The sequence below is a fragment of the Phyllostomus hastatus genome, unplaced genomic scaffold (genome assembly GCF_019186645.2).
Source record: "Phyllostomus hastatus isolate PE091 unplaced genomic scaffold, TTU_PhHast_1.1 phas_contig_348, whole genome shotgun sequence".
NCBI lineage: Eukaryota > Metazoa > Chordata > Mammalia > Chiroptera > Phyllostomidae > Phyllostomus > Phyllostomus hastatus.
Genome location: NW_025333860.1, coordinates 232,796 through 258,220, shown reverse-complemented (window position 1 = coordinate 258,220; position 25,425 = coordinate 232,796). Strand labels below are relative to the sequence as shown.

Sequence of the window (25,425 nt, the reverse complement as noted above, 5' to 3'; positions counted from 1 at the left end):
ACTTCACCTGTGTTTCAACAGGTCCCATTGGATTTCTTTTCGGAAACAATAATTTGTTAACCACAAGAACTCACCGGGTGTGACCAACAGCATGGTGCCTTTGCCGAAGCTGAGTTTGTACCCGGTATTTGAGTTCCACAGTGCGTTTTCCCTAAACAAAAACCCCCTTGCAGTTGCCACTCTGCCTCTCCTCCTCATTTGAGCCTCTGTTACATCCACTGTCTAAAAACCAATCACACAGCAGTCACACAGACCGGGGTTGTCCGGAGCCCTCTTCCATGTGACCATTGCTGAGAAGGTCACCCACTCACCACTATGAGGTAGGCAGTAATTTCTGAGAAGTGCTATCCTGGGGAGGGGACCATGTTACATGCTGTGTTTTCCTATGTCCAGCAGAGCAAAGTGCTTGACTGGGCTGAGGACAGCCAGAAGCATGACCAGGAGCAATTCTGTGGGCTCCTAGTTGAAGGGCGAAAAGACACCACTGAGACAGTAGTTGGTAAATTTTTTCTCATTCACTCAGTTTGTACTTTAGTTGCACTCACTGATTTAGTCTTTGAGACCCCAGCACTTACTTGGTTTAACAGAGAGTGTTGTGCCCTTTCCAAAGGTGAGCTTTCCTTGGCTTCCTCCAAAATTCACACAGTCATATGGGGCCTTACAATAATCAGTGGGTGGGAAGACTGAGGGAGAGACTGAGCAAGTGAGATCACCTTTCCCTCTAGTGGAAGTCTCACCACCTTGCAGCCTCAGCTCCCAGCTACTTGCTTGAGTCAGGATGTTTCTCTAAAAATAACAGCAGCTGGCTGTGTAGATAGAGCTGAGCTTGATCTTCAACCACCAGTTTGCTGCCAGAACACTGGGTCCTGATGGCTTGCTCATGCCTGAGACACGTGGGATGCCTGCAAGATCAGGCAGAGACACGCTACCTGGCACAGGGTCAGCATCAGGGGCCAGGCACCGTGCTGCTTTCAGAGGCACAGTTCTTAAAAAGAATGATGACAACAACGATAACAGCAACACAAATCCAACAGAAAACAAACACCCCAAAACACAACAAAATTGCTGATTGTATACCTCGTGGAGAGGAGGGGTTCTTACTGAGAAAAAACTGATTTTTGAGTTGTTAGGTCTTTGAGCTCTGTCTTATTGCAGAATATGGGTTTTGCATATTAGCATTAGGAGTTTTATATATCCAGAGCCAGTGACGAAGCCAGTGAAAATTTCTACTCCTTCGTGACCTAATTCTTAAGATTGCCAGAATTCATCAACTAACAGATATCCACCAGCTCTGGCACAAAGACACTAGGCATATTGATCGTCTTGGGAGTGGCACTGTCTTAATTCCACTAAAACGACACAGAATGGAACTGCCACTCACTCAGGTCAGCTTTTGAGATGCCCCCACTCCCCTCACTTACTTGGTTGTACTGTCAGTCTGGTCCCTGCTCCAAAGCGTAGGTCATTGTTGTTATTGCCACAGCAATACGCCCTCTAACAAAAACCTCTTTGGGACACTTTGCAGGGCAGGCTCCCAGCAGGACAGACACAAGAGGGAGAAGCACCAACTGATATCACAAAACCCAACAGTCCCATTCTCCTCTTGCTACAGAGATGAGGTCATTTGATCATGCGTTAAGGCTGTAAAAGTGGGCACTTCTCAGTGCACGGTGTGCAGCCAGTCTAGGCCCTGAATGGCACTGTGAGACACATAGTCAGCTTTCAAACAGGCTCCCGAAATGTGTATAAACCCACCCCACAAACAAATCATGCCCAAATACACTGTCTTCAGACACCACATGTATGAGGTACTGCCTGGTGGCATGCTCCAGAACTTCTATAATTTGCATCTTAATTATGGGTTCAAAACATCCAAAGTACTCATCTATATAGTTTCATGAAAATGTCATACAGTTGTTTTGTACTTGGAAAATAGTGAAACATGGCTGTGCTTTTGGGGAGAGGTGTGGCATTTGATTATGTTTCCAGAGGGTCAAGGTTCTGCTTTTACTCTGCCAAGGGCCCAACAAAACGACTCTTCTCGGAAGCTGCACGTGGGGTGTTAAGCAAGTTTTCCTGAGAGTCACTCTACAAGATTAGGTCACTGCAGCTCATTTCCTCCCACTTACACATATCAGCCTTGAAAAGTTATCAGAATAAGCAGGACTCTTTCTATGACAGTGATTTTAATTCTGCTGCCCAGAGTGACAAAGTCCTGATGATAAACTAATTCCCAAACCCACTGTTCCAAAGGAAACACAGAGCAATGACAACTGAAGAAGCAGCTGAAGCAGGGAGAAGTCTGTTTGCACCGGTGGAAAGGAAAGCTTCAGTCACAGAAACAAAAGTAGCACAAGTTCTGACCGAAGGCCCTGAGGCGCCCTCAGCGAGGTCACCTCCCACTGTAAGGAAGGAAGGACAACATCCAGCCAGGATAAGCACATGGTAGCACCCCCTCTTTTAAAGGAACATGTCGTTAAGCTACATCATGGTTCCTAGTACCCACCAGAGGTGACCTGAAGTCTTGTTCCAGTCCCAAAGACGAGGTTCCTGGCACCGCCAGTGGTTACACAGTGAAATGCTCCCTAACAGAAACCTGATGCTTGAATTTCCATCTGGTCTCCACTCCTTTACTCAGAGCTCTCTCCTCATGACCTCTTCCCAGATGGGGAGCTAGGTGAGCCCTCAGGGTCCATTTCCATTGCCCAGACGCTGCAGTAATAACCCCTACAAGGGCAGCAGGGCTCTGGCCAGATACTAGCTTGGCTAACACTACCTGTTGGTGATCCTCTTTGACCTTGACTGATCATAAGGTGCTGGCTAGTTCATTAAAGCCGTGGAGTTGTCAAGTTCAACTCTGTAGACATTGAGAATTGAGCACTTTGTCGTTTCCCTTTCTCTGTTTTATGTTAATGTTAATGGATCTCTCTTGTCAGACTTGATGAGTGACGGGGTTAGGAAGTCAAATGATTAATAACAGTTCTAACTTAGAGTCCTTAAATCAGGCAGAGAAGAGGGCATGAGGACAGAAAAGGAGAAATAATCAGGCCTCTATCTACCCAGCCATTCCCACCATTCCTATGAAAGCCACTGTCATTGCAAAGGTGCTGCAGACAAAGTGGCCTGCATGTTTGTGCCCCAGTTCTAGGGGTATCCTTTGCTGCTGGAGTCCAGAATTCCCAATAATGGCCTTGTAGTAAAAAACAGTCACATAAGCACCCAGGGGTCCTCTAAAGCACAGACTGTATCACCCTCCCTCATCTACACTATTCAAAACCTACTGTGTGCTTAGGACAGTGCTGGTGACAGCAGTGGTACCAAAGGCTCACCGGAAGGGTTTAGAAATGCCCCCATGGGGACTGCATTTAGGTCCCCATCTCCCCTGGCAGATGCACTTACAGGGCTGGATGGTGAGCTGGGTTCCTCTCCCAAAAGTGAGCACGTTAGTACCTCCTCCTGTATTCACACCCTGGGACAACCCTTTGCATAAATCTCTCTGCCAGGGACTCAGGCCCTGAACCTTTCAGGACTATTATAGCCACTCTTAAGCATACCAGGGAGAGCTCATAGCCCTGGCTGGGGCTGCCAGTCATTTCTGTCCCTCTCTTGGTGTGCCATAAAAGCTCAAAACACATATAACCAAGGCAAGGGGCTTCCAACAGCACCAATGTTGACTTCTTTAGGAGAGTGACCATGGCCACAAAACTCTCCCCCTCACACAGGGAGGATGGGTAGGACAGAAGCCCTTAGTCACTACTACTTAAAAGGGCACGAAAAGGCACTATGTTTTGTAATATGGAATCCAAAACAGGACAAGCCAAACATCAGACAAGAACACACAATAGGAAAACACAGTGAGGTCTCTCTTGGACTTACTGGGCTTCACTGCTAAACGAGTCCCGGTCCCGAAAGTCAGCTTGTTTGCGCCACCCTGTTCCCACTGCTGTCAGCAGCTTTACAGAAACAGGGCAGACACCTGTCAGGAGTGTCACATCACCAGCCCGTCTGCCCTGGCTTTCCCCTGACACTGACCCAGAAATGCCCTAAACCAAGCAGTGTGGATCTTTTCTCACACATTTCTAAGTCATCAGCTTTCTAAGTCACAATATCTGAGCTCAAGAATACAGACCAAGGTTGCCATTTTATGAATCAAGACACCCTAACAGCAAGCAGTGTGGTCCACAGAGATGTTGGCATTGACAAAATTTTTAAGATTCTATTTTAAAGCTGTGGGGCACACCAGTTAATTGGTGTGATAAACTCTCTCAGTGACAATACATGGAAATCTGTAAGAGAATCACACTAATAAAGTGCTTGTGTTGGGCTGAAATTTACTTTTTCTTTCTTTAGAGTCACATATTTCTAAGCCAGAAAGAGTCTATTCAACATGGAGTGAAAGTTGGGTTATGATAAGGGTGGGCTGGAATGAGTTTTATACTCACAAGGTTGGACTCTCAATGTGGTTCCTGAGCCAAAGATCAGCTTGTTTCCGTAGTTCACACAGCATCAAACTCCTCTACAAAAACAGCGTGTGGCTGTGGAGGTGTGTGGCGTGGACTGGGGCGAGTGACTTGGTCCTGGAAACTGAAGACTGTTCATTTTGCATTAAGGACCTGCTGGTATTTGGCCAAGAAGCCAAGAACACTGTAATAATTACAGAAACTTCTAAATGTGGAAAAATTGGTTGCATGTGGAATTTGGCTTGTGTGTGCTCTTTGCTTCTTGGACTAGGATAAATGCTACAACTTTTCTCTCAAAGAAATACTCTGAAGGTTTAGGGTATCTTTTTTTTCCAGGACTTTTTAGCTAGAAAAGCTTACCAGAAATACTTACTGGGTGTAATGGTAAGTCTGGTTCCAGTCCCGAAGATTAATTTCTGGTTTCCTTTAGCCAGAATTTTCTTTCATCTCATTAACTTTAATCACCCCACCATTCCACCCCCATCCAAACACTTCTACTCTGCTGTGATGTCCTCCAATTTCAAAACCCATAGCAACTACCCATCACTAAAAGTTTCTGAAAGTGCTGCTTGGAAATGACTGAACTCATTTTAGCTGGTTACCACATATTTTCAAATATTTGGGGCTCTGAGTTGGTTTAGAGCCACTCTGGGGAAAGGATTCTTAGACTGAGCTGCTGTCAGCAGCAAGGGGAATATGGCATTTTCCTCGGGTGTATTCCGTTTTCACCTGGGCCAGTTTCCTACACGCTTCTGGCTATTATGGCATCTGTGACAGGCAGCAGACGGACCATGGCTGGGTCCTCAGATCCCACAGCTCAGGTTTGCTGCCGTCTTGCTTTGGAACTTTAGGAGCTCCCTGTCCCCAGACACAGAGTGGGAATAGCACCACTTTCTTATTCTACCCAAACAGAGCAGAAGAAAGAGACTTTGATATCTAAAGGCGCTTTAGCCAGCCCAGCTGGGAGGCTGTAACTTTCACTATAAGAGCCTGAGCCATCCAAAGCCTCATACTCTGCCTTACATTTCTAATGCAGAAAAAAGAAAAAATACGATTCCTCTAGGTAACTGAGTGGTTAGGCAGTTGGGAAATCCAGACTTGGACAGGTTCCATTCCTCCAGCTCTAGTTCTTTCAGTATGCTTTTATTTCCATTTTGGAAGGGTGTCTTTGGTTATAAAGTGAACATATTCAAATTTTCCATAGCTTTTAATTTTAGGAGCAAAAAATTTATTTGCCCCATGTTTTTCACATTACTGTACTCTGTGCATATATATCCATTCTATTTATCTGCCTGTCTGTCTGTCTATCCATCACCTACTTATCTGTCTCTCAGACAGAGTTGTTACCAGTTAATTCTGTGTCTCACCCACACGCAGATGTGCTGCCACACCGATAAATGCCACTGAAACCCCTCCCCCGCCCGCCCTGTTTTCCAAGTTTAAACCTTCCTTTCTGGATCAGTACGTAGACTCCCACTGAGTCAGCCCCACCCAGAACACCAGCTCTTAGCACCTTTTCAAATACCTTTGCCATCTGCAAAGAGAGACACACATGGGCTAGTTTTGTAAAATTATAACACCTGGCATTCTGTCTGCCTGCCTCTCTGGATCTTCTAGTTTGCTTGTCTCCTTGAAGCCAATGTTTCTAGCATTTCTTGCGAACACTTACAGTATTCGGAGTTAAAATGATCACACATGATAAAAATGAAGATGCAGTCATTCTGTCTGAATTCTCTTCACATGTCACATTATAATCTCATAATGGCAGCACCAAAAACAGAATTGCGAGTAATATTTTCTAGTTATGAATTATATATTCAAGACTGGAGTTTGCCCAGAAGCTCAGATATTTGGCTAATACCCATCCCATCTCTAACAGTTATGAGAAAGGACAGATGGAAGTTCTCCTTTCTAAGTCTGCATGGTTTGGTATGACCCCCGGAATTTTATGCAGGCAACCTGGAAATTAAGGAACTGATTTCCTGACCAAGTTTGAAATACTTACTGTGTGTAATGGTAAGTCTGGTTCCAGTCCCGAAGATTAATTTCTGGTTTCCATAGTTAGACACACAGTGCTCTAAGTCATTGCAAAAACCACTGCTCCAAATTCTCCAAACCCTACTACAAGCACCCCACCTCGTTTCTTGTGACCCCTCCTCGAAATGCTTCTACAATGTCAAAGCCACCAGTGACCCTTCATGTCGCTTCCTGTTGGAACAACTCAGAGAAACAGAGATAAAAGGCTATATAATTAGGAGAGGCTTGACAGATGAGAACTGTTTTGATTTTTCTGCCAACCTTTTCTTCAGAGAGAACAAAAATCCTCTTTCTCCCTCCAGGTGCTGTCAGAATTCCCTCGGGTCTAAACGCAGGTGCGAGTCTGGAATCCCCTGCCGTCTTTCTCATTCTTTCACACCATCCCACGTTCCCGTTCCCTCTGAAGTGCCTCCTGTCCCTTTTCTCGCCTTCTGGTCCATTTTCTCTCAGTTGTCCCTCCATTCTCTGCTCCTGTGGCCTGTGCCACAAAGGGCCAGACATCTCTGGTCAGTGCAGATGTGAGGGGCTAGCTAGGGGATGGCCATGACTACAGACAACATTTTGTCCCCCTCCTTCGAGGGATTTTCAGGCAGGAAAAGAAAAACCTGTCCCGGTGTCAATCATTCAATCACTCTAGGAGTGGGTGGGAGGGGCTCTTTGCTATATTTCAGATAAATTTATACAGAAAAGCAGAGAAATAGAATAAAAGACTTTTGATGATTCTTTCTGGAGTTTAAAGGGTTTGCACAACACAATGGTGGTAGAAAATTTTCTCTGACTTACTTGGAATGACTGTCAAACTTGTCCCCGTCCCAAAATAGAGCTTCTGGTTACCAGTGTTACACTGTGATAGGAAGCTCAACAAAAACCGGGCAGAAGAGAGAGCCACACTTACACAACCCCCTTCCCCCTACCCATACACACACACCGACCGACAGGCATGCAGACAGACTGCCTTTTTCCCCTGTGCCGATGCAAGAGCAAGGGCAGTAGGGGAGGGAACTCAAGGGCTGAGAGCAGCTGGGACCACGTGAGGCTGGAGGGACCGAGTCCTCCTGAGGGGGATTAGAGAGGGCGGACCTGCAGCTTGTGCAGCTCGCTGTCTAATTAAAAGTGTAGGCCCATTTGTTTTATTTCTGGGCATTTAAAAAATTCTTTTCTTTTAAGATCTAATTTCTCTCCTGGTGATCATATGATTTTGAAGTGCATTTTAATTAGGTGTCTTTATTACCTCTTTTCACTCTGGGAAGGATTTTATTTCTTTGTGAAATTTCTGGAATAACTCATTGTCTCCAGAGTAATCCAACATGAGGCTCTGATCAGCTTGCTCCTCTCCACCCTGCCTCATTTCCCTAACACCCCCATGATGCCGTGTTCATTGTCCATTTTGCCCCACACCTTGTCCCCCATGCACAGAGAATGTGGCAGGGAGAGGAGAGCATAGTTTGGTGACTTGTTTTTCAAATCGCCACTTTCCAGTCCCAAGCTGTCTATCCTACCTTTTAAGGATCAAACCTCCCTTTGCCATTCTTTGACCTTCTTTTCTGGTCGGAGGTAATACATCTTGATCCCTCAGCTTTGTGTGCTCAACCACATGCCACCTCCACATCCACTGCAGCCCCATGCATGTGACTATTAGCTTGTCCCCACTCCACATTTTGCAGGCGAAGTCACGGGGAGACTTACTTGGAATAATTGATAAGCTTGTTCCCTGCCCAAACGTCAGCTTGTTGTCGTTGTCACACAGCCACCCAACCCTTTGCAATAACTGGCAGGTGACTCAGAGATCTTAGACCCCAATCTTTCTTGATGTCACTTCAAAGCACCTGAGATAGCTATGAGACAGGATCTGTGAGTGGGGAGACAGCTTCCCAAGGATGACATGAACCTTGCTGGGAGCGAGTGCTCCTCCACCGTGGTGTCATTACAATTTCTGACATGCAGCGGGCTTTAAAATCATCGGTGAGCTCCCTGGTCTCCTCCTCCCTTCTCTACTATCCCCCCATCCACACAACCTCCCAATCTGCATTCCATTTCCATCTCCAAGCACTTGCTTGGTGACACCAGGTCCTCAGGCACCATTGATCCGCCTTCTTGGAGACGGCGTATGTTCACTGGCACTGGGTGATTAAGGAACTGGAAATGCCAGGCTCTCAGAGGGTGAGATCTGGGCTCCCTGCTCCTTATTTCTGGTCAATATGTTGTTCTCATTTGTCTGGCTAATGAAGAGCTGACCTTTCTAAGTGGATGAGTTTTGTTGCAATGACAACTGCCAGAGAGCTAACAGCACCAGCAGAGCTCTCAGGCAGATTTGGCCTTTCCAGCCCTTTTGGCAGATTTCAGTCAAAGAGATCCCAGGCTCAAAAGTCGACCTCTCAGCTTTGGCTCCCACATTACTGGCCTTGCTGAAATCTGCGCAACATTGGTCCAACCTGTCCCTGCTCATTAGAAGCAGGCTTTCCTCAGAGGCATCTTGCACATCCAAAATGATTGTAACAAGCCAACATTCAGCAGCACCGCACATTCTAGCTCCCCACCCACCTGGTGGGCACTGATGCTGCCACTCAGTGGAGCAGATGGGCAGTGAGGTCAGACCACCCCCTCCACACACACAGCATCGGGGCTGTGCTGCCTGCCTGCCTGCCTGACTCTGCCGGTATGGGGACTGGACTCTCCCCCCTTTGGCATGGGGGTAAAACCCTGCCCTCGCTGGAGAGCCTAGGAAAACAGAGTGCCCTGCGATCGTTGTCGGAGCGATGACACTTCTCTGGATACCCGCCTCTTCATCTCAGTCTAATGAAGCTGCGGTGAAAGATATATTCTTGCTTTTTAACTCCCTACCTCCTTCCTGCCTCTCATTTCTTTCATTTATCGTTTCTGAACACCCACAGGGCTCCAGACTCTCCTTGATCTATTTCCATCTGACTCCATTAGAATCCCTGCAAGAAAGAGCCAAAAGCCTAAAATGCAAAAAGACATGGGGAGACACTATGAGTTTGGGTCTTTCTGGCTCCCTTGGCTTCACGGTTAACCGCGTCCCCTTTCCAAATATCAGCTTTTCTGAGCTGTCAGCCTTCTTCCTGCAGGAGGGCATTTTACAGCGACTGACAGGAGGAACTTTATGAATCTTTAAAAAACAGTCAGTTTCTCCCTCTTCCCGGCGGGGTGCAGCCACAAATACATTAAAGCCAAATCTTTCTATCTGCTCTAATTATCAGCAAGGATACAAGTCACCACGAGGAGAAAGGTATTAAGCCTTCTATCTGAAACTCTTTGGAATGAATTGCAATCTCTTGCCTGGTGGTTTAAGAGCTGGAAATGAACACAGTGGATGCGTATTTCTTTCCATCTTTCCTCCTCTGTCTCTTTCTTTGTATCTACAGGTACAGCACGAGACGGGCAGGGAACATAGAGGGGTTTGAAATAAGACCTTCGATTCCCATTCAGTTTTCATTTTCTCCCTCTCTGCTTTCGTTTAGAACCCATTCTGAACCGAATGCCACCTACCTATTCAAACTCTGCTCTCAATTATCCCTTTCCACTGTGGATACCGGTGGAAATGGCCTCAGCTGGGCCAGGATTGATATAAGAAAGAACTTTCTGATAGAAAATGATACTAAATATTAGAATGGGTTACTTGGGGAAGTAGGTTGTAAAGGTGACCTCCCACCTCTAAAGTTGGTCATCATCTCCAGAGAAGACACTGAAGGCAACAAAGATTTTTTTCTATCTTTTCAGGGTCAAGGTCAGCTTTACTTAAAAGCAGGAGGATAGGCCTAATGGTTCAGGGTCCAAAAGGGAATTACTAATATTGAGATTAAACAAGGGACAGCACCTTGGAGACTACTAGTTAATCTCAAGCAAGAGCTGGTCCCGACAACATACATTTCTTTCGAACCTGACACCAGGGGCGAAATTCCAGAGTTTCCAGTATGCTACTACACTTACTTGGATGGACAGTCAAGATGGTCCCCTGTCCAAATGTCAGCTTTCCATAGCCGCTGCCACCAGAATTAACACTGTAACAGAGGCCTTTACAAGAACCCCAGGGGACTGCTGAGGCTCAGAGGCATCTTCCTCCTTCCTTCTGGGGAGAAGAAACTCACCTGAAGGGATCTGGATTTGTGAGGCTGAGTTTCTTCCCACTGGAGGTGGGAGGACCACCTCCATGCCCGGTCCTGGGACACTGGCCTGCTGTACCCTCTGCCTGCCGCCTCTCCCCCTTCCTCTGTTTTCCACCTGAGGCTTCCAAATTTCTCACGTTCAGCATTTCTCTTTCTAAAGGTCTCATTTCCATTTTACAGCATCACTTTCAGGACAATTTCTCTGATCAGTTTTCAAGTCATGTCCTCCCTCCCTTTTGAGGAGTCACACATTTCTGATGACAATGAATTGATTACAAGAAGACAGGAGGAGGGAGTTCAGCTTTTAGGGAGGCTGACTAAAATTGGATGCGGTTTAGGCTCCAACCTCATGAAACACTGTCTCCAGAGCTTCGCTTCATGCCCCAGCATAAGAAGTGAAAAGGTTAGGCACATTCGACGCAGCCTTTTTTCACAGTGGGGCTTTTCTATCACTTTTGAACTTGGTGAAATGTTAGTGGTAATTCACAGAAAGTTTACACCCGGACTGTGTTATGGTGATGAACTCCCCTGGGCTGTTCTGGGTTTAGCAAAGAAAGACCTGTATCTTGGGAAGCCTCTCAATCCCTGGCAAACTGGGACAGCTGGTTATCCTATAGTCTCAGGAGAGGTATCCTGACCTCACAGAGCAGCTACAGTGGTAGGGTTAAGGGAGGCCTCTGCTAGACGCAGGTTTCTGCTTATTTACTTGGGGTTGCTGTAAATTTCACCCTTGGACCAAACACAGTTTCCATTGCTGATAGTCACAACCACAGGAAGCCTGAGGGTCTCCAGATCCAGGGCTGGGTCTGGTGGATGCCACAAAAGGTGTGAGAAGCAAAATTGAGGCAGTCTCATTATTGGCACAATGGTGATCAAACCATATCCCCAAAGACGCGAAAACCAAATATTTAGCTCTTTAGTCACATTCAACTTTTAAACTCTTCACCTGTGTTGACTGAATTTGTGCTAGTGTCTCTAGTGATCTCTTTAAGTAACCACTTATTAGCAAATGGTCAAAGCTTTAGCCTGCTTATCAACATGAAAAGGGTGAGAGAAAAAGGCTATTATTTAGCAACAAAGTCATGCCTATCTGCTTTAAGCACAGCAGGCAGGGATTCAAGCAACTCTTCCCATCTCTCCCCTATTTTACAACATCACAGTTTAAAGAGTTCCTCACACCCTAATCAGGACCCAAGCAAACTCTGATGCCTGCCCTTAGCAGAAACCCTCAGACAGCACCACTGAATTGCTGTGGCAATAATCTCTGTGTTCTGCTGGTTGAGGGAAAACAGATTTTAATCATGGGTCCCTTGGACTCCAGCCTTGCCTTGTAACCCCTGCATATAAAGAGCCCATTGCATGGAAAATCTGGCATATAATTACTGTTCAGAGCTTTGGAAAGATGCTTGCCCTGCACAGGTATTTCCTTTGCATGATTAGGCTGTCATACTCCCTGCCCTCTTGTCCACACTTTAAAGTGTAGAGGCCAACCAAGTACTGAGAGGGGCTCCCAGCTTCTCTGTGCAATCTGGCACGTTTATAGCAAGACACCAAAGATAAAACCCCCTGTATAGTCTCTAGTCTACACTGCCCACCCTCTGAAAGGCAATGTCCTGTCCTTGAATCTCTAGGACGTTCATATGCATTCCCTTGAAGCTTTAATTAGATAGAACCTCAGAGACTGCTGAATGCATGGGATTTAACAATGTTATGTATTATTCATTGTTTCTGTTGTTGCAGACGTGTACTGGTTTTGTCCCCTGCTGAGCAAGGCACTCGTGCGCATGACAGCTTCATGGCTAACCACACTGTGTGTTCTTCAGGCAGGGCCTATCCCAGAACATTCCAAAGTCCTGCTACCAGGCTGCATTAACTCCTTCAGTGCCACCTGCACTGCATCACCCCCCTGCACTCTTCAAGAACTTAGGGCTGTGCTTTGCAACATGCCTTTCCTGGTGCTTCATCCTCTCCTAATCACAGAAAGCAGATCTGAATAAATGAAATGCTGCAACTGGGGCACTTAGCTCCTGCCTAAAGGAGACTGGAGTCCTTCCACAGGTTTTCCTCATTTCCGCTTTACCCAAATTACATAACAAGTCAGTCTTCCCAGCATTATTTATAAGCACCACTCTCGGAAACCTATCACAAACAGATTTTCTACAAGTGTCAATAGCAATTTGATAGCATATTAAACTTTTCCAAGTACTGACACACATTATTACCATTACGGAAAGGTGGGTGTGTATTTGAAGGAGAGAGTGTACCTCTGTTCTCACATCTCAGAAGACAAATGACTTTTTTCTTTTCTCAACAGTAGAACTAAGTGAAGTAGAGGCTCAATCAATGATTTTGGTAACCGAGGTAAAAGTTAGGTTAAATGCTTTGCCTAAATTAACCAGACAGTTCTACCCACGGAGATCCCAGTTACTGGACTGGGGATCGAGAACAGTTCCTTTAAGAGAGATTACATGAAGGGAAAAGAAGACAAAATCTGTCTGTAGAACTTCCAGCATTTGTTAATAAAATTGCAGGGTCCCATTATTTTAGAGATAAATTTAGGAGAAGTTTTAGTATCTGCATCAGGAAGATTTATTTTTGGTCTTCTGAATTTGCATAGTCACAATATGCCAATTTCCTCTCTATCTTTTTGGCAAACATTTCCTGGCTTTAGCTGAATCCCTCAGGATCCGGTATTCAATTTTGCTCCCTGTACCAATAATTTTGTTTAAGATGGATGATAGGAATGTTTTTGGCTGAAGGTAATTTAGTCTGGGTACAATAGAGTTCTAATCTCTCTGACGGGGGCCATGTTTTCCCAGCACAGAATTAGATTTGGAAAGCAACCTGGGATGTCTGAGGGGAGGGTTACTAATTTAAATTAGAAGAAAGAAGTGCTTTACTCCCGCCCTGTTAGCCCCTTCAAACTTACCTGGATTCACAGTTAAGAGAGTTCCTTTGCCAAATGTTAGTTTGTAGCTGTTACCTCCACTATTCTCACAGTCAGGGGGGGCTTTACAAAAACAGGAACAGGAGCTGCTGTTCACTGGAGGGCCTTTGGGGTCAATAGGGCCTTGATCTGCAGCCTCGCACTAAACTGCAGGTTACGGGATAACACAGAAGCCCCAAGGTGGCCGCTGCGGATAGGAGCAGGGCCTCCAGAAGGTGATGGAGCCCTGGTAAAGTGCCCATCATTTATTTTTACAATTTTTATTGTTTTTCTTCTTGTTATGTCTAAGTTGCCACCTTAGTTTCAGTAATCCATCTCTTTTTCTTCTTCCCTCATTGTCTATCCCTGGCTGGCACTCACACAGTTTCTACTTTATTGCACTTTGGGGCTGTTTCTCTGCTTTTGAGTGAAATTGCTCACATGAACTCACTAGATTCTGGTTGACTGGAAACTGATTGCAGGAGGGGAGCAGAGTGAGGGAGGGTTTACAGGGACAAGCTCGAAGGGAGAAGTTGGAGGGCCTTATGACTTTCCTGGTCCGCCTGGAGAGGAAAAGGCTGGAGGGAGCCCACGTGGCTCCTTTCATACTCACTGGGGTTGACGGTCAGCCGGGTTCCTTGCCCGAATACCAGCTTCTGGCCTGCACTCCCTGAGTTACACCACAGCAAACAGCTTTACACAAACCTCGCCAAGGCCCCGCTCTCTCCCCCTTGAGGAGGAAGCCTGTTCTGCTCCCTGAGCGCCTGACTGCTGTGGACAATGGCCCGAATCCCAAAGCCAGGCAGGCTTAGGACAGTGCCTCCTTGGGGCTTCCAGTTTTCTCCTGGACAAAGCCTCCCTTAGTCTCCTTGGGAGACATGGGCCAGGTTTCTAACCTCTTTGCCAGCCGAATGTTCAACATCTTTATTTCATGTCCTAGAACTCTAACATTTTAAAAAATCTTTCAGTCTTTTCAGAACTCCCCCTAAAAACAGCTGGGCGAAAAGAACCTTTAAATTCAGAGTACACCAGTTCTCCTGAGTGAAGGTGAGCTGGCTTCCTTCTTACAATTTCTGGTTCAAATCCTACAGTTTGCTTATCTAGGACTTAATTCATTGGGCTAAAACCTTCTTGTCCCTGAACAACTACTTGGACTTACTTTTGTGCCCATTCCTTCCCTCCAACCAGGATATTGCCAGCTCTTGTACCAACAGGGAGCCAGCCCCCTCTCCTAGAAGGCCACTTCTGGGAGAAACCCACCCAAGTGCCTTTTAGTCTGAAAACAGACACAGTTTCTTTCCTCTGCTCAGGAAAATGTGATTAAAAAACAATTTCTAATTTTGCAAATTGAAGAGGATTAGGAGAAAATCTGTTTGCCCCTGTTCTTCTCCTCCTTCCTCCCCACTCCTCTCAAATAGTTTTAAACTATTTATAGAACATCCCCTTTAAGATTAGAGAAATGTGGCAAGTTTCTAATCTCTTTATCTTTTTTATCTTGCTATTTATTTACCCAGTCATATATTTACAATCTAAATTTACGTTTCACTTACATTTGTAGGAGATACTAATGCACTTTTATATTAATTCCAGAACACTGTATGTAATGATAAACTCTATGGAAATAAACCAAATCACAAGGCATTTTTGGGGCTGGAGGTTGACATTTCTGTCTTCCTAAACACAGGGCTGGGGTGAACAAGTTATTGTTACTCTTCCAGGCAAGCCTGAGATAGGGGCAGTCCAGCCAACTGAGCAACTAGACTTTCGGGATTGACGTGCTCATGTCTAAATAACTATCTACTGAGCATTGCTCCTTGGGATTAATTTGGATTTCTTTTTAAATTTAGTTCCAAAATGTCATCTTCCCATCTCTTTTGCTCTTAGACTCTCTCTGACAGGCAAAGCTTAAGGTAAATCTTGTGGATGTTTTTTGAATCTCCACCAATATTTCATCTCTGTACACATCACAAATAAAAGAACTGAAAGAAGAATGAATATAACACCTTTGGGAGAAAGTTTATAACAGTTCTCTGGGAGGGAAGAGAATAATAAATAAAAATGGAATGGCATGTGCTTTTCCTGATTATCATTTCTAATGTCTGGAGGACCCTAAATATCCAACCTAATCTGGAAACGCAGTAGCTGACCCACCTGCTCTTTACACTCTAGTTAAAACTGGATACACAGGTCAGCCTGGGCATGCTTTTAAAAATCTTACGCTGTTTCAGGCATAAAGGACTCTAGGGAGGTCACCTGAAGCTAACATAATACTTGCTAGGACACCCTGATTCTAACCTTTTGAATATGGATAATAATTTGACCATGAAAGTAGAAGGTTTACTTTGAAGTGCACACTGGGTAGTTGTTATCTCTTGGGAATTGTAAGGAAAAGTTAAACCCTAAACAATTTTACGGAATGAACTTCCATTGTAGTAAATAGACTCCCTCATGAGCAAAATATCAGCTACATTCAAGTTACCGGTAATTGAAATAGGTTTGTTTTGAGAATCATGGGCAGTGCTCAATGTATCTTTCCCAGTATTTCAAGACAGAGAGAAAGGCTGTCCTTGCATTGGGGTTGGGGAACCCTCTCGCACTCCCAAGCTTAGTTGCTACTTTTCCACTGAGGGGCACAGAAATGAGTGGGTATTAAAAGGGGCCTCTCTGCTGCAGAGCTTAGCGAGGGAAAGGGTAAAAATGTCTCAATCAGAAACACAGCAGGTAAAAGTACCATGGGGCATGTTTCCAGAAGTTCATGATCTTTCTATTTGGAATGTTTGCTTTTAATCTGACCCTTTCCCTAAATATCAGCTTGTTATCAATGTTAGCCCCAGCTAGTTTGGCTCCAAGATATTGAGTGTTACGGGGATTAGGCAATATTTTTTCCTAATTGATCTGACATGGAGGCCTCAGGAAGATAAGGCAGAGGACTCAGAGTGGTGGTTCAGTTGTTTACCTCAGGAGGCTGCATCGCACTGTCCTCTTTTGGATCAGGTTGCATTGTACATCCCCTGCCATCGCTGTGTCTTTTAGTCCAATCTGTCCTATCTACCCCCTCTTTTTTTTCTAAATGCTTTCTTCCCGTACACACTGAAACTTCTACGCAGGTTCTTTTGTCAGACTCACATCTCCATGAATAACAAAAAGAAACTTCATGTTTCCAAGTGCTTAACGAATGGTGTTGAAGAAGCAGCAGTGGTGAAGACCTTCTAGTCAGAAGTTGCCCTCACTATTGTTCTCACAGAAAGGCCCCTGGCACTAAGACCCCACAGACGCTAACCAAGGCGTGAGTAATTCAGTAATCTCACAGGGAGTTTCTGCGAGCGGTGGCTTATGTTTAGAAACAAGTGATCTTGTTTAACACATACCTGGTCTAATGCTCAGTGTCGTTCCTTTCCCAAATATCAGCTTATTACCAGATCCGGCAGTACACAATGATACAAGACTCTACAAAAACCCAGTTGCCCAGCTCCCCTTGCTATCTAACGAAATGTGTATGTAAAACCAGCTCTTCCTAATGAGGGTCTGGTGGCAGAGTTCATGGGTCACCGGGGGCCTCCTTTTTCCTTGCATTTCTGTCACTTCACTGGAAATGTGATGACATCCCCCCCCCACCCCCAGCACATCTGTTTTGGTGAAGCAGGAGTCAGAATTACCTCCCTTTTTTACTGAGGAAGAAAATAGAGGCTCAGAGAAATTTTTCTAAGTCCCATAGAAAAAAATCTCATCAATTATAATAACAAATTAGGCTTTCTAACAGTCTGACGACTCAGTTCAATGCTCCACTAGCACCGCCATTCCTGTCCAATAGATAAAATAGCACCCGAGGGGAAACAGCACTGTCCTGCTTGAGGTGGGTGCACCTCAGCTGTGGTTTGAATTGGAGTCCATCAATGGGCTGCTGTGGTTTGGACTCCAGTTATAAAACAGAATGGAAAATTTAGGAATCAGTCTTTCAGAGAGAAATATGGAAGCATTCATTACTCAGACTTACGTGGGTTTACTGTCAGTTTCGTTCCCTTTCCAAAGAAGAGTTTTCCAGATTCGCCCTGAGCTACACCCCCACACACTGCTTTACAAATACTGCCAAGGCCCTCCCACCAGGCGCTGGGAGCCACAGCTCCTGCCCGCCCAGCAGGGGGCGCACTAAGCCCAACACTCAGTGTCCTGTGATGGTACAATTGCGTGGTTATTCCTGAAAAGAGAAAAACTATGGAAAAACGTAATCAATCATCACCCAATGGCCAGTTGTTAATTAATTAACCAACCCAGCTGTTTAGCAGTTGCAGTTAACTTGAAATAGCTCAGCCTTTGGGGTCAGGGCAAGTCCTTTAACTTGCTAGACCCCAGTTTCTCTGTCAAGTGGAGAGAGTGGTGAGTGCTCTGTGATGTTGCTGGAAGGATCATGATGAGAGCACATTTCTTTAGGAATTATTTTCACAACTTAAGAAACCAGACCATCAGTGACTCGCCCTCCCCCCCCAACAAAATCCCTCCAAAATAAACATTTAACTCTGGAATCTGAAGGCCAGGAATTAAGTTCCAGGTCCTCTTTTTTTTCTGCATCAATTTGAGAAAAGTTACTCAACGTCCCTGTTCTTCTATACAAACATCAGAAATTTTCTTCTCTAAAATGAGGATAACAACAGCACCCAACCCTCGGAGCTGGTACAAGGATTGAATGCGATAATGGGTAGAAAGCAGGCGGCACATTGCCTAGTATAGAGTAAACAGTTCATAAATCATCATTATTTTTCTCCCAAGAATCCAGACACACTGTCCACATTCCTTTTTTCATGATGACCTAAAAATCTATGAGGCCCGGGGTCTCTGTAAGGCTCTTCCTTTAACTGATACACCAGGAGAGACTTGAGGGCCACAGAAGAGCCTGCCAGCAGTGTGATGAGGGGGTAAGTGATTCTGTGGGAATTTAGTGAAAGCTGCAGTCGGCGGCCTGGATGCACCTTCACAACTGGACAGCTTCGGTGGAGTGGACACCTTCAGCCAGGCAGAACTTGAATATTAGCAGAGATGGGCCAAGATGCCATGTCTCCATCAGTTGGGGTAAAAAGGATCTCAGATCACATTCAAGAAAAGGGTTCAATGCGCTCGTCCACTTACCAAGATTCACTGTGAGCTGAGTTCCTTTTCCAAATGTCATCTTAGAACCACCGGCTTGCTGAACACTATGCTGAGAGGCTTTGCAAAAACCTATGGCGTCAACTTAATGAACCAAGGTTTGCAGAGCTTCCAAAGAACTGACATTTTTCTTCAGCCTCCAACCCCTGAAGACAAGATAAGTGATGGTGTCTTTCATTCTGGTAACCCAGAGCTTTCAGGGCTGAGAGGCATGTCCAAGAGATGTGATTGTCACTTTAAGACACCAGCAGGCTCAGCAAGCCAATTCTGTGTACATATTCTGTATGTGGTCCAAAGCATTTGCACAGCTGATGCAATCTATCATAGAATATGAACTCCCACTGGGAAAGAAATTAGCTCTGCACAATTTATAGGTAGTGTTTGATGGTCATAGCCATTGTCCGGAGACAAGACCAGCATTTTCATTTTGGCTTTTACCATCCCTGCCTCAGTCTGCAGATGGCCGTCCCTTTTCTCTAACATCAAGTTCTGCCATTATCCCCACTTCCGCTAGATTGTTCTCCCCGACAGGCCTGCAGTAATTTTTATCTCCCTTTAGAACTCTAGGGGTCTGTTTTGAGCTCACTGAGTTTTAGATAGAGAATGTTTGGGGTACAAATGAACCTGCCAAGGATCACGATGTTTTCTCTCCTTTGGGTCTGGCCTTGTCAGAACTGAGTGGTTTTGGCTTTGCCCAGGACTCGATTCAGATGTGTGACCTTGAGCAAGTTCATAAGCCTCTCTGAATTTTATTGCCTTCATTTGCAAAATTAAATTGGTGAGTTAGGTGATCTTTAAAGACTTTATGAGCTGTTAGTCTTTGACTTGATTCTCTGAATCTAATTTATCTAAAAATGCTGTGCGAATGTTTTTTTCCCAGGGTGCCTACTCCTCCCTGTTTCCTAAATAGAATAAAACAAGCACAGAAAAGAACAGTAGGTCTCTACTTATCACATAGGGAAATGGAGTTTTCCAAGCCCACCAGCTACCTTCACATTTGATCCTTTTAGAAGGTTGAAGCCAGAATTTTGGAACGAAATGCTCACGGCAAAGCATTCTTTCTTTGGAGCTTCCAGAAAATTAAAAACCCAAGCCAAATAAACCAGTACCTTTGGCTTAAAGCTAGTACTTACTAAATTTCACTGTCACTTGAGTCCCGGTTCCAAATGTAAATTTCCTATTTCCTTCCTTCCCACAGAGGCTGACGCCTTTACATAAACTACAGACTCTTGCTGACCCACAGGAAAGTGGTTTGATCTTTACAGTCTTTTCCCACTGGATAGGGGAATTCATCATCTAGCCAAGAGTTTGAGCTCCCCCATGGCCAGGGGTCAGATGTGGAGGGGGTTCTGCTAACATGACGTCGGAATGGAGGTACTTACCTAGGCTTACAATTAACTGAGTCCCCTTCCCGAAGATGGGTTTCTCAGTGCTCTTCCCACAGTGCCTGGGCCCTTTACTAAAAGTCCCCCTCAGAGCTGAGCTGTGACTTCCTCTCCTCAGACCACACATGGCCTGTCTCTAAAGTGATTAAGGGCACAATAGAGGCCAGCTTTGTGGCAAGGTCATTTAGGGTGCCGTTCTCTACTACTATGGCCTAGGACTCAGGCAGGCTATGAGGACAGAGACCAGCCATGTCAGGGTGGCCCAAAGCACTTCTCTGGCTTCACAGGCAGCTGAGACCCCCACACCCCTGAACGCCTGCAGGCTGTTTCTCGCTGCCCACCCTGTCGTGCAGATCTGTAGCAACCATAATGCCTGGTGGTTCGCTGCTGGTTCTGGCCTGCAGCAGGGAAGGCCACCCCTGTGGGCATCAAGCATGTGAGCAATGCCAGGCCCCTCCTTTTCGTTACTGGAAAGATAAGAAGTGCCACTTTCCTGTATGGACTGCTGGGAACCTGATTTCAGAAATGTATGAGTCCTGAAAAGCTTTTTCTTGAGCTTTGCAGATCAGTTCAAGAAAACTGAAAATTGGGAAGATAAACCTGCCCACAAAATAATGAAATACACGCTGAAGCCAATCACAAAGTAACAGTTTTCATTACCTGGTGTTTTAGACTATCCATGCATTGTGTACATCTTGCTCCCCTGAAGCCAAGTTTCTGACTCAGGGCCACAGTTAACCGTGCCTGGGTCTCGGAGGTAAACCTGTTCTCGTGCACCCAGTCTCCGGCCCACCGACAAAGCCCCCTTCCATTAGGGCAATGGCCACGTCTCCTCAGAAACCAGCCAGAGGATCGCTGGGAAAAACTGCAGGCCCTTAATAAATATTTGTTAAATTCAGTGCATTAAACATTCATCTTGTATTCCTATTCCTTGAGGAACACTTGAATATCCCTGTGACGATGTTCAGATGGAAAAAAAAACCTAATTCCTCTAGGTATTACTTGCTGAATTTCATGATTCTTCTTCTAGTCCAGGCTCCAAATGTCAGTTTCGTATTAACCCTGTTCCCACAGGGGTGAGCACCTTTACAAAAACCAGACGCGTCAGCATGGCTGAAAGGGATGTGGTATCGACTTTGTTCTCCTCTCTCACTGGGCTGAGAGACCTCTCTGTCCCCCACAGGTGCCCATCTTCCCTGGGAAAGCTCTGCCCATTTCCCTCCTTTCAGAGCAGAAATAGGATGGGAGCAGAAAAGATTTCAGGATAAAGATGATAAATAAGATATCAAATGTTATCACACTATGCAGAGCCTTCTTCTTTTTTTTTGGCCAAATTGATATTTTTACCAAAGGCTGTTTTCAGCACATTCTCTCTCCCAGATGCAATAATAACTGGATTCCAAGTTGGCATCTGGGCTTGAACCTCCAGGCTCTGGTGAGTCACACATATTGAATCAAGAAATTATGCTAACCCCCAATGAAGAAGCATGTTTTGCTTTTGCGCCTTGCTGGGCAATGAGGAATTCAAGCAACACGCACAGGGAAATATAAACTAATAACTCTCTCAGATCATATCTGTAGCCTTATATGTTAGCATCCTAGAATGTACAGCCTTAAAGGGAACTTCACAACTGTGCAGGCCCATGCCCTCATTTTGAAGATGAAGAAGCTGAAGCCCTGAGGGGTACATTTGCCCCAGGTTATGTTGGTAGGTAGAGGCAGACCTGGAGTTAGAACTCAGGGCACCTGAGTCCCAGTCCTGTTTTCTGCTGCTTCCTTCATGTGACTCACGACAACGAAGACCTTGCCTGGGTAGTCCCCAGTCTTAGAGGGTCTGCTGAGCAACCCAAGTCTGATTCTACCTGTTAAACAGGGGGTGCGCCACTCAAGGGAGGTGTTTGGTGTTGGCACATAGTTTATGATTTCCCAGAGAGATACAGAGCATCTTAATTGATTTCTAACATTTTATTTCTTAGGCTGCAGCCAACACAATTGATGGGGGGGAAATGACTCACAAGATCCCCAGAAAGACAAGGGAAATGTATTTAAACCTGTGCCCTTAACCAAAAGGATAATCCAACAGGGAGTTGGCTCTGACTCTTCTTTCTCTGTGGGACTCGTTACAGGGATGACATCTAGAGCAGGGATGGCAAATGCCAGATGGCATGGTGTTACCTGCTGCTCCTGCTCCCACGGCAGATATTGCTAATAGACACATCATTCTTTACCTCTGAGTCTAGAGGTGGCCTCACAGTCCTTCTTAACAAAGTGCTCCAGAGAGCCACGACCCATGGCTGGTCCTTGGTAATTGAGATATAACCAGTTTGTCCTCCCTGCCCTGAGGGATAATTGGAGAGAAAAACCTACAGAAGGCTTGATAAATCTGGTTGGCAAAAGTCAGGCCAAGTCCCACACTGCCCAATCACGGAAGGTATCACTGACCTGGTTGGACCACAGGTGGCCCAGAGGTGGTGATGGCAACACCATGGAGTATCCTGTCTTCTTCACAGCTTTCTGTCAGATGCTGGCTTTGTAGAGAACACTGGGCAACAAAACCTGGTAGGAGTCCTCATTCTCGTTCTTGCTCATAGGACCTTCAGCAAGATTTTTCCCCAAAACAGGGGTCCTGGGGGCTGAGAACGACTGCTGGATCTCAACCCCTGCCCAGCACGCTTCCTGTTACCCATCAGCCCAGGTCTGTGCTGGGGTCTCAGAATGGAATGTGCTGCAGGAAAAAGGGATGCAGAAACCCTTTCTCTAGGCCCCTCATCCCCAGGACCGCACTTTCAGATGTTTTCAAGCTTTTCCTTTGCAATCATGCTTCTATTCTTTCACTAAAAAGAGATGCACTTGTCCATATCCATCCAAAGAAATTTCCCTATGTCCTTTGTTATTGCATGAAGCATTTTGTTGACAGGAAAATGTCCATCTACCCTTTTAGGGTGCTGTCTCATGTTCTCAAAGACAGTCCTCTTTCAGAGACTGGGGAGAATGAGCCCTTTTGGCTGACCGAGCAGCAGCTGCCAGTCTCAGGTTTGAAAGGGGAATGGGAACAGAAGCAGCAGCTTTGTTTGACTTAAGTTGTGAACAAAGAATATTTTCTTCCCCTGACCTATTTTCTGTCAACATCCAGAATGACTTACTTATGGAGATGGGCTAATTAGAGCAGTAGAGGGCGCTGCAAGGTAAAAAACAAGTGTGCCCACCTCCGTGGAAACTGGGAGAAAAGTCCCTTTCATGAGTGGTAGCAGTGATCAAGATCCAAACTGTGGGACAAGGGTGGCTTTGTTTACAAAACCCTTTGGGCCCCTCTAGGTTCAAGGGCCCCATCTTGAGTGGTGGTTTTTGGCTACTGGAAGTAGCCCAGGGCACTGTCTGTCTTGGGGAGCTGCTCAGGCTGCAGATATTGGTAGCTTTTAAGGAGATGGGGCAGAGAAATTCAAGGGCAATAAGTCTGTAATAGGTCATTCAATCTTGACAGTCATTTTTATCCCAAAACTTTGGGCCACTCGGTTGCACATTGTGGTCTCTCATGAAAAAGCCTGTGCAACTTTTAGAAGACTTGGGACAGTGGGCTAGCAGGTGCACTTTTCTGGCCTCCAGCGCCCTTATGGGTTTGCGAAGAGCACAGCTGGCTCAGGCCTTGGGGGCACGAGGAGCCCAGTGACTGGCTTGTAGCACTGACAGCAAACTAAAGATGTGATGCTCTTTCTTTTCTGCAACTGATCAACATGTCTTTTGCCGGATCTCACAACTTTGTTTTTCAGATTCACTCAGCATCTTTTCTCTGAACATCTCTGATGAGAATAAATCTCTCAGAAACGATATTCATCAGCCTATTTAATACAAAACAATAGCGACAGCAATGCCTAATATTTCTAGGTCAACTGCTGGGTACATTGCTGTAATTATTATCTCCATCTTACAGAAGTAAATGCTGGAGCTGATGTGAACACAGGCAGTCTAGCTCCAGAACAAGACATTGTGTTTTAAGTTAAGTAATTGTATTTTTAACAAGACATTGTTTTTTAAGTTAAGTAATTATATTTTTAATTCTTCCAGTTTTATTGAGATATAACTGACATGTAATAATATATAAGTTTAATGTGTGCCATGCATTGATTTAATGCACTTATATATTGCAAAATGATTACCATGGTGGCATTAGCTGGCACCCCTGTCATATCACACAATCACTATTTCCTTTTTTGTAGTGGGAACATTTAAGTTCTCCCTTAGCAACTTTCAAGTATATAACACAGTATTATCAACTACAGTCATCATGCGGCACACTAGATCCTCAGAACTTATTAACTGTATAACCGGAAGTTTGAACCCTTTGACCAAAATCTCCTCATTCCCCCCCATGGCCCCACCCCCAGTCTCTGGCCACTCCTAATCTCCTCTCCGTTTCTATGACAGAGCCTCATTCTTAGCCATGACTCTGAGCTGCTGTTCTGAGAGGTGCCCTTCCTGAAGGGATGCCTTTCAAGGTGTGTTGGAAGAACGCTGTGGTGGGGAGAGTCATGATTCTGCCACCTCAAGGAGGTCTCAGAGTCTGAACTTCTGTGTGGAACATTAGGGCGGGGGGATATGTCCCTCTTTGTGAGGGTGTCTGGAGCTCTGCCTCTGTTCTCAGGTGCAGTCAGGTGTAATTGAGGTGGGGCAGTCAGAAGAGGAACAGCAGTTTAATTTGAAAATTGTTACCACCCAGATGAGGAGGGACCCCTTGGCTTTCTTATAAATATCAAGCCTAGGGAACACATTTAGGACAGGGACAGTCACCAAGAGCCTGGGTGAGGGCTGGCAGAGGCCACGGACGTCAGAGACCTGAAAGCGCAGAAGTGGCCTTTTGTCAGCAGAAGTCTGGGTCCCTGTGGAGGGGGTCCTGCCTGCAGGTGGCAGTGCAGGCCGGGGCAGCAGCTGCTCAGTGGAACAGCACCTCTGGGGGGCGTCCGTGGGGGGGCTTCCAATGGCCTGGTGTTCACTTTTGGTATTCTCCAGGCCACACATCAAATACAAGATGCGCTGTGAAATTTGAATTTCAGATAATAAAAAATATTAAGTATGTCCCAAATATAACTAATTTTTATTGTTCATTTGAAATGCAAACTTAACTTGATGTCTTATATTTTTATTTGCTAAATAAATCCTTCTGGCAACCTTCTCCATGCCAATGGTGAGTTTTTGAGGGAGCAAAGTTGCATTCCTTCATTCCACAGGTATTTTTGATTGTCAATCACGTGGCAGACAAAGTCCTAGGGGCTGGGGATGATATATCAGTGAAAAGATAACCATGTTTTTGCCCTCGTGGAGCTTGTATTATGGTGTGCGTGTGCTGGGGGGTGTTGAGA

The 25,425-nt window shown here is 45.5% G+C and overlaps 1 gene segment (V, D, J or C); it reads right to left on the bottom strand.

Annotated features, from left to right (window-relative positions):
- The window catches only part of LOC123820382, a 280,728-nt gene that overhangs the window by 51,307 nt on the left and 203,996 nt on the right, over positions 1-25,425 (bottom strand). Inside the window, 1 exon segment of the C gene segment in view lies at positions 8,184-8,254. Within this exon segment, the coding sequence occupies positions 8,184-8,254 (71 nt within the window).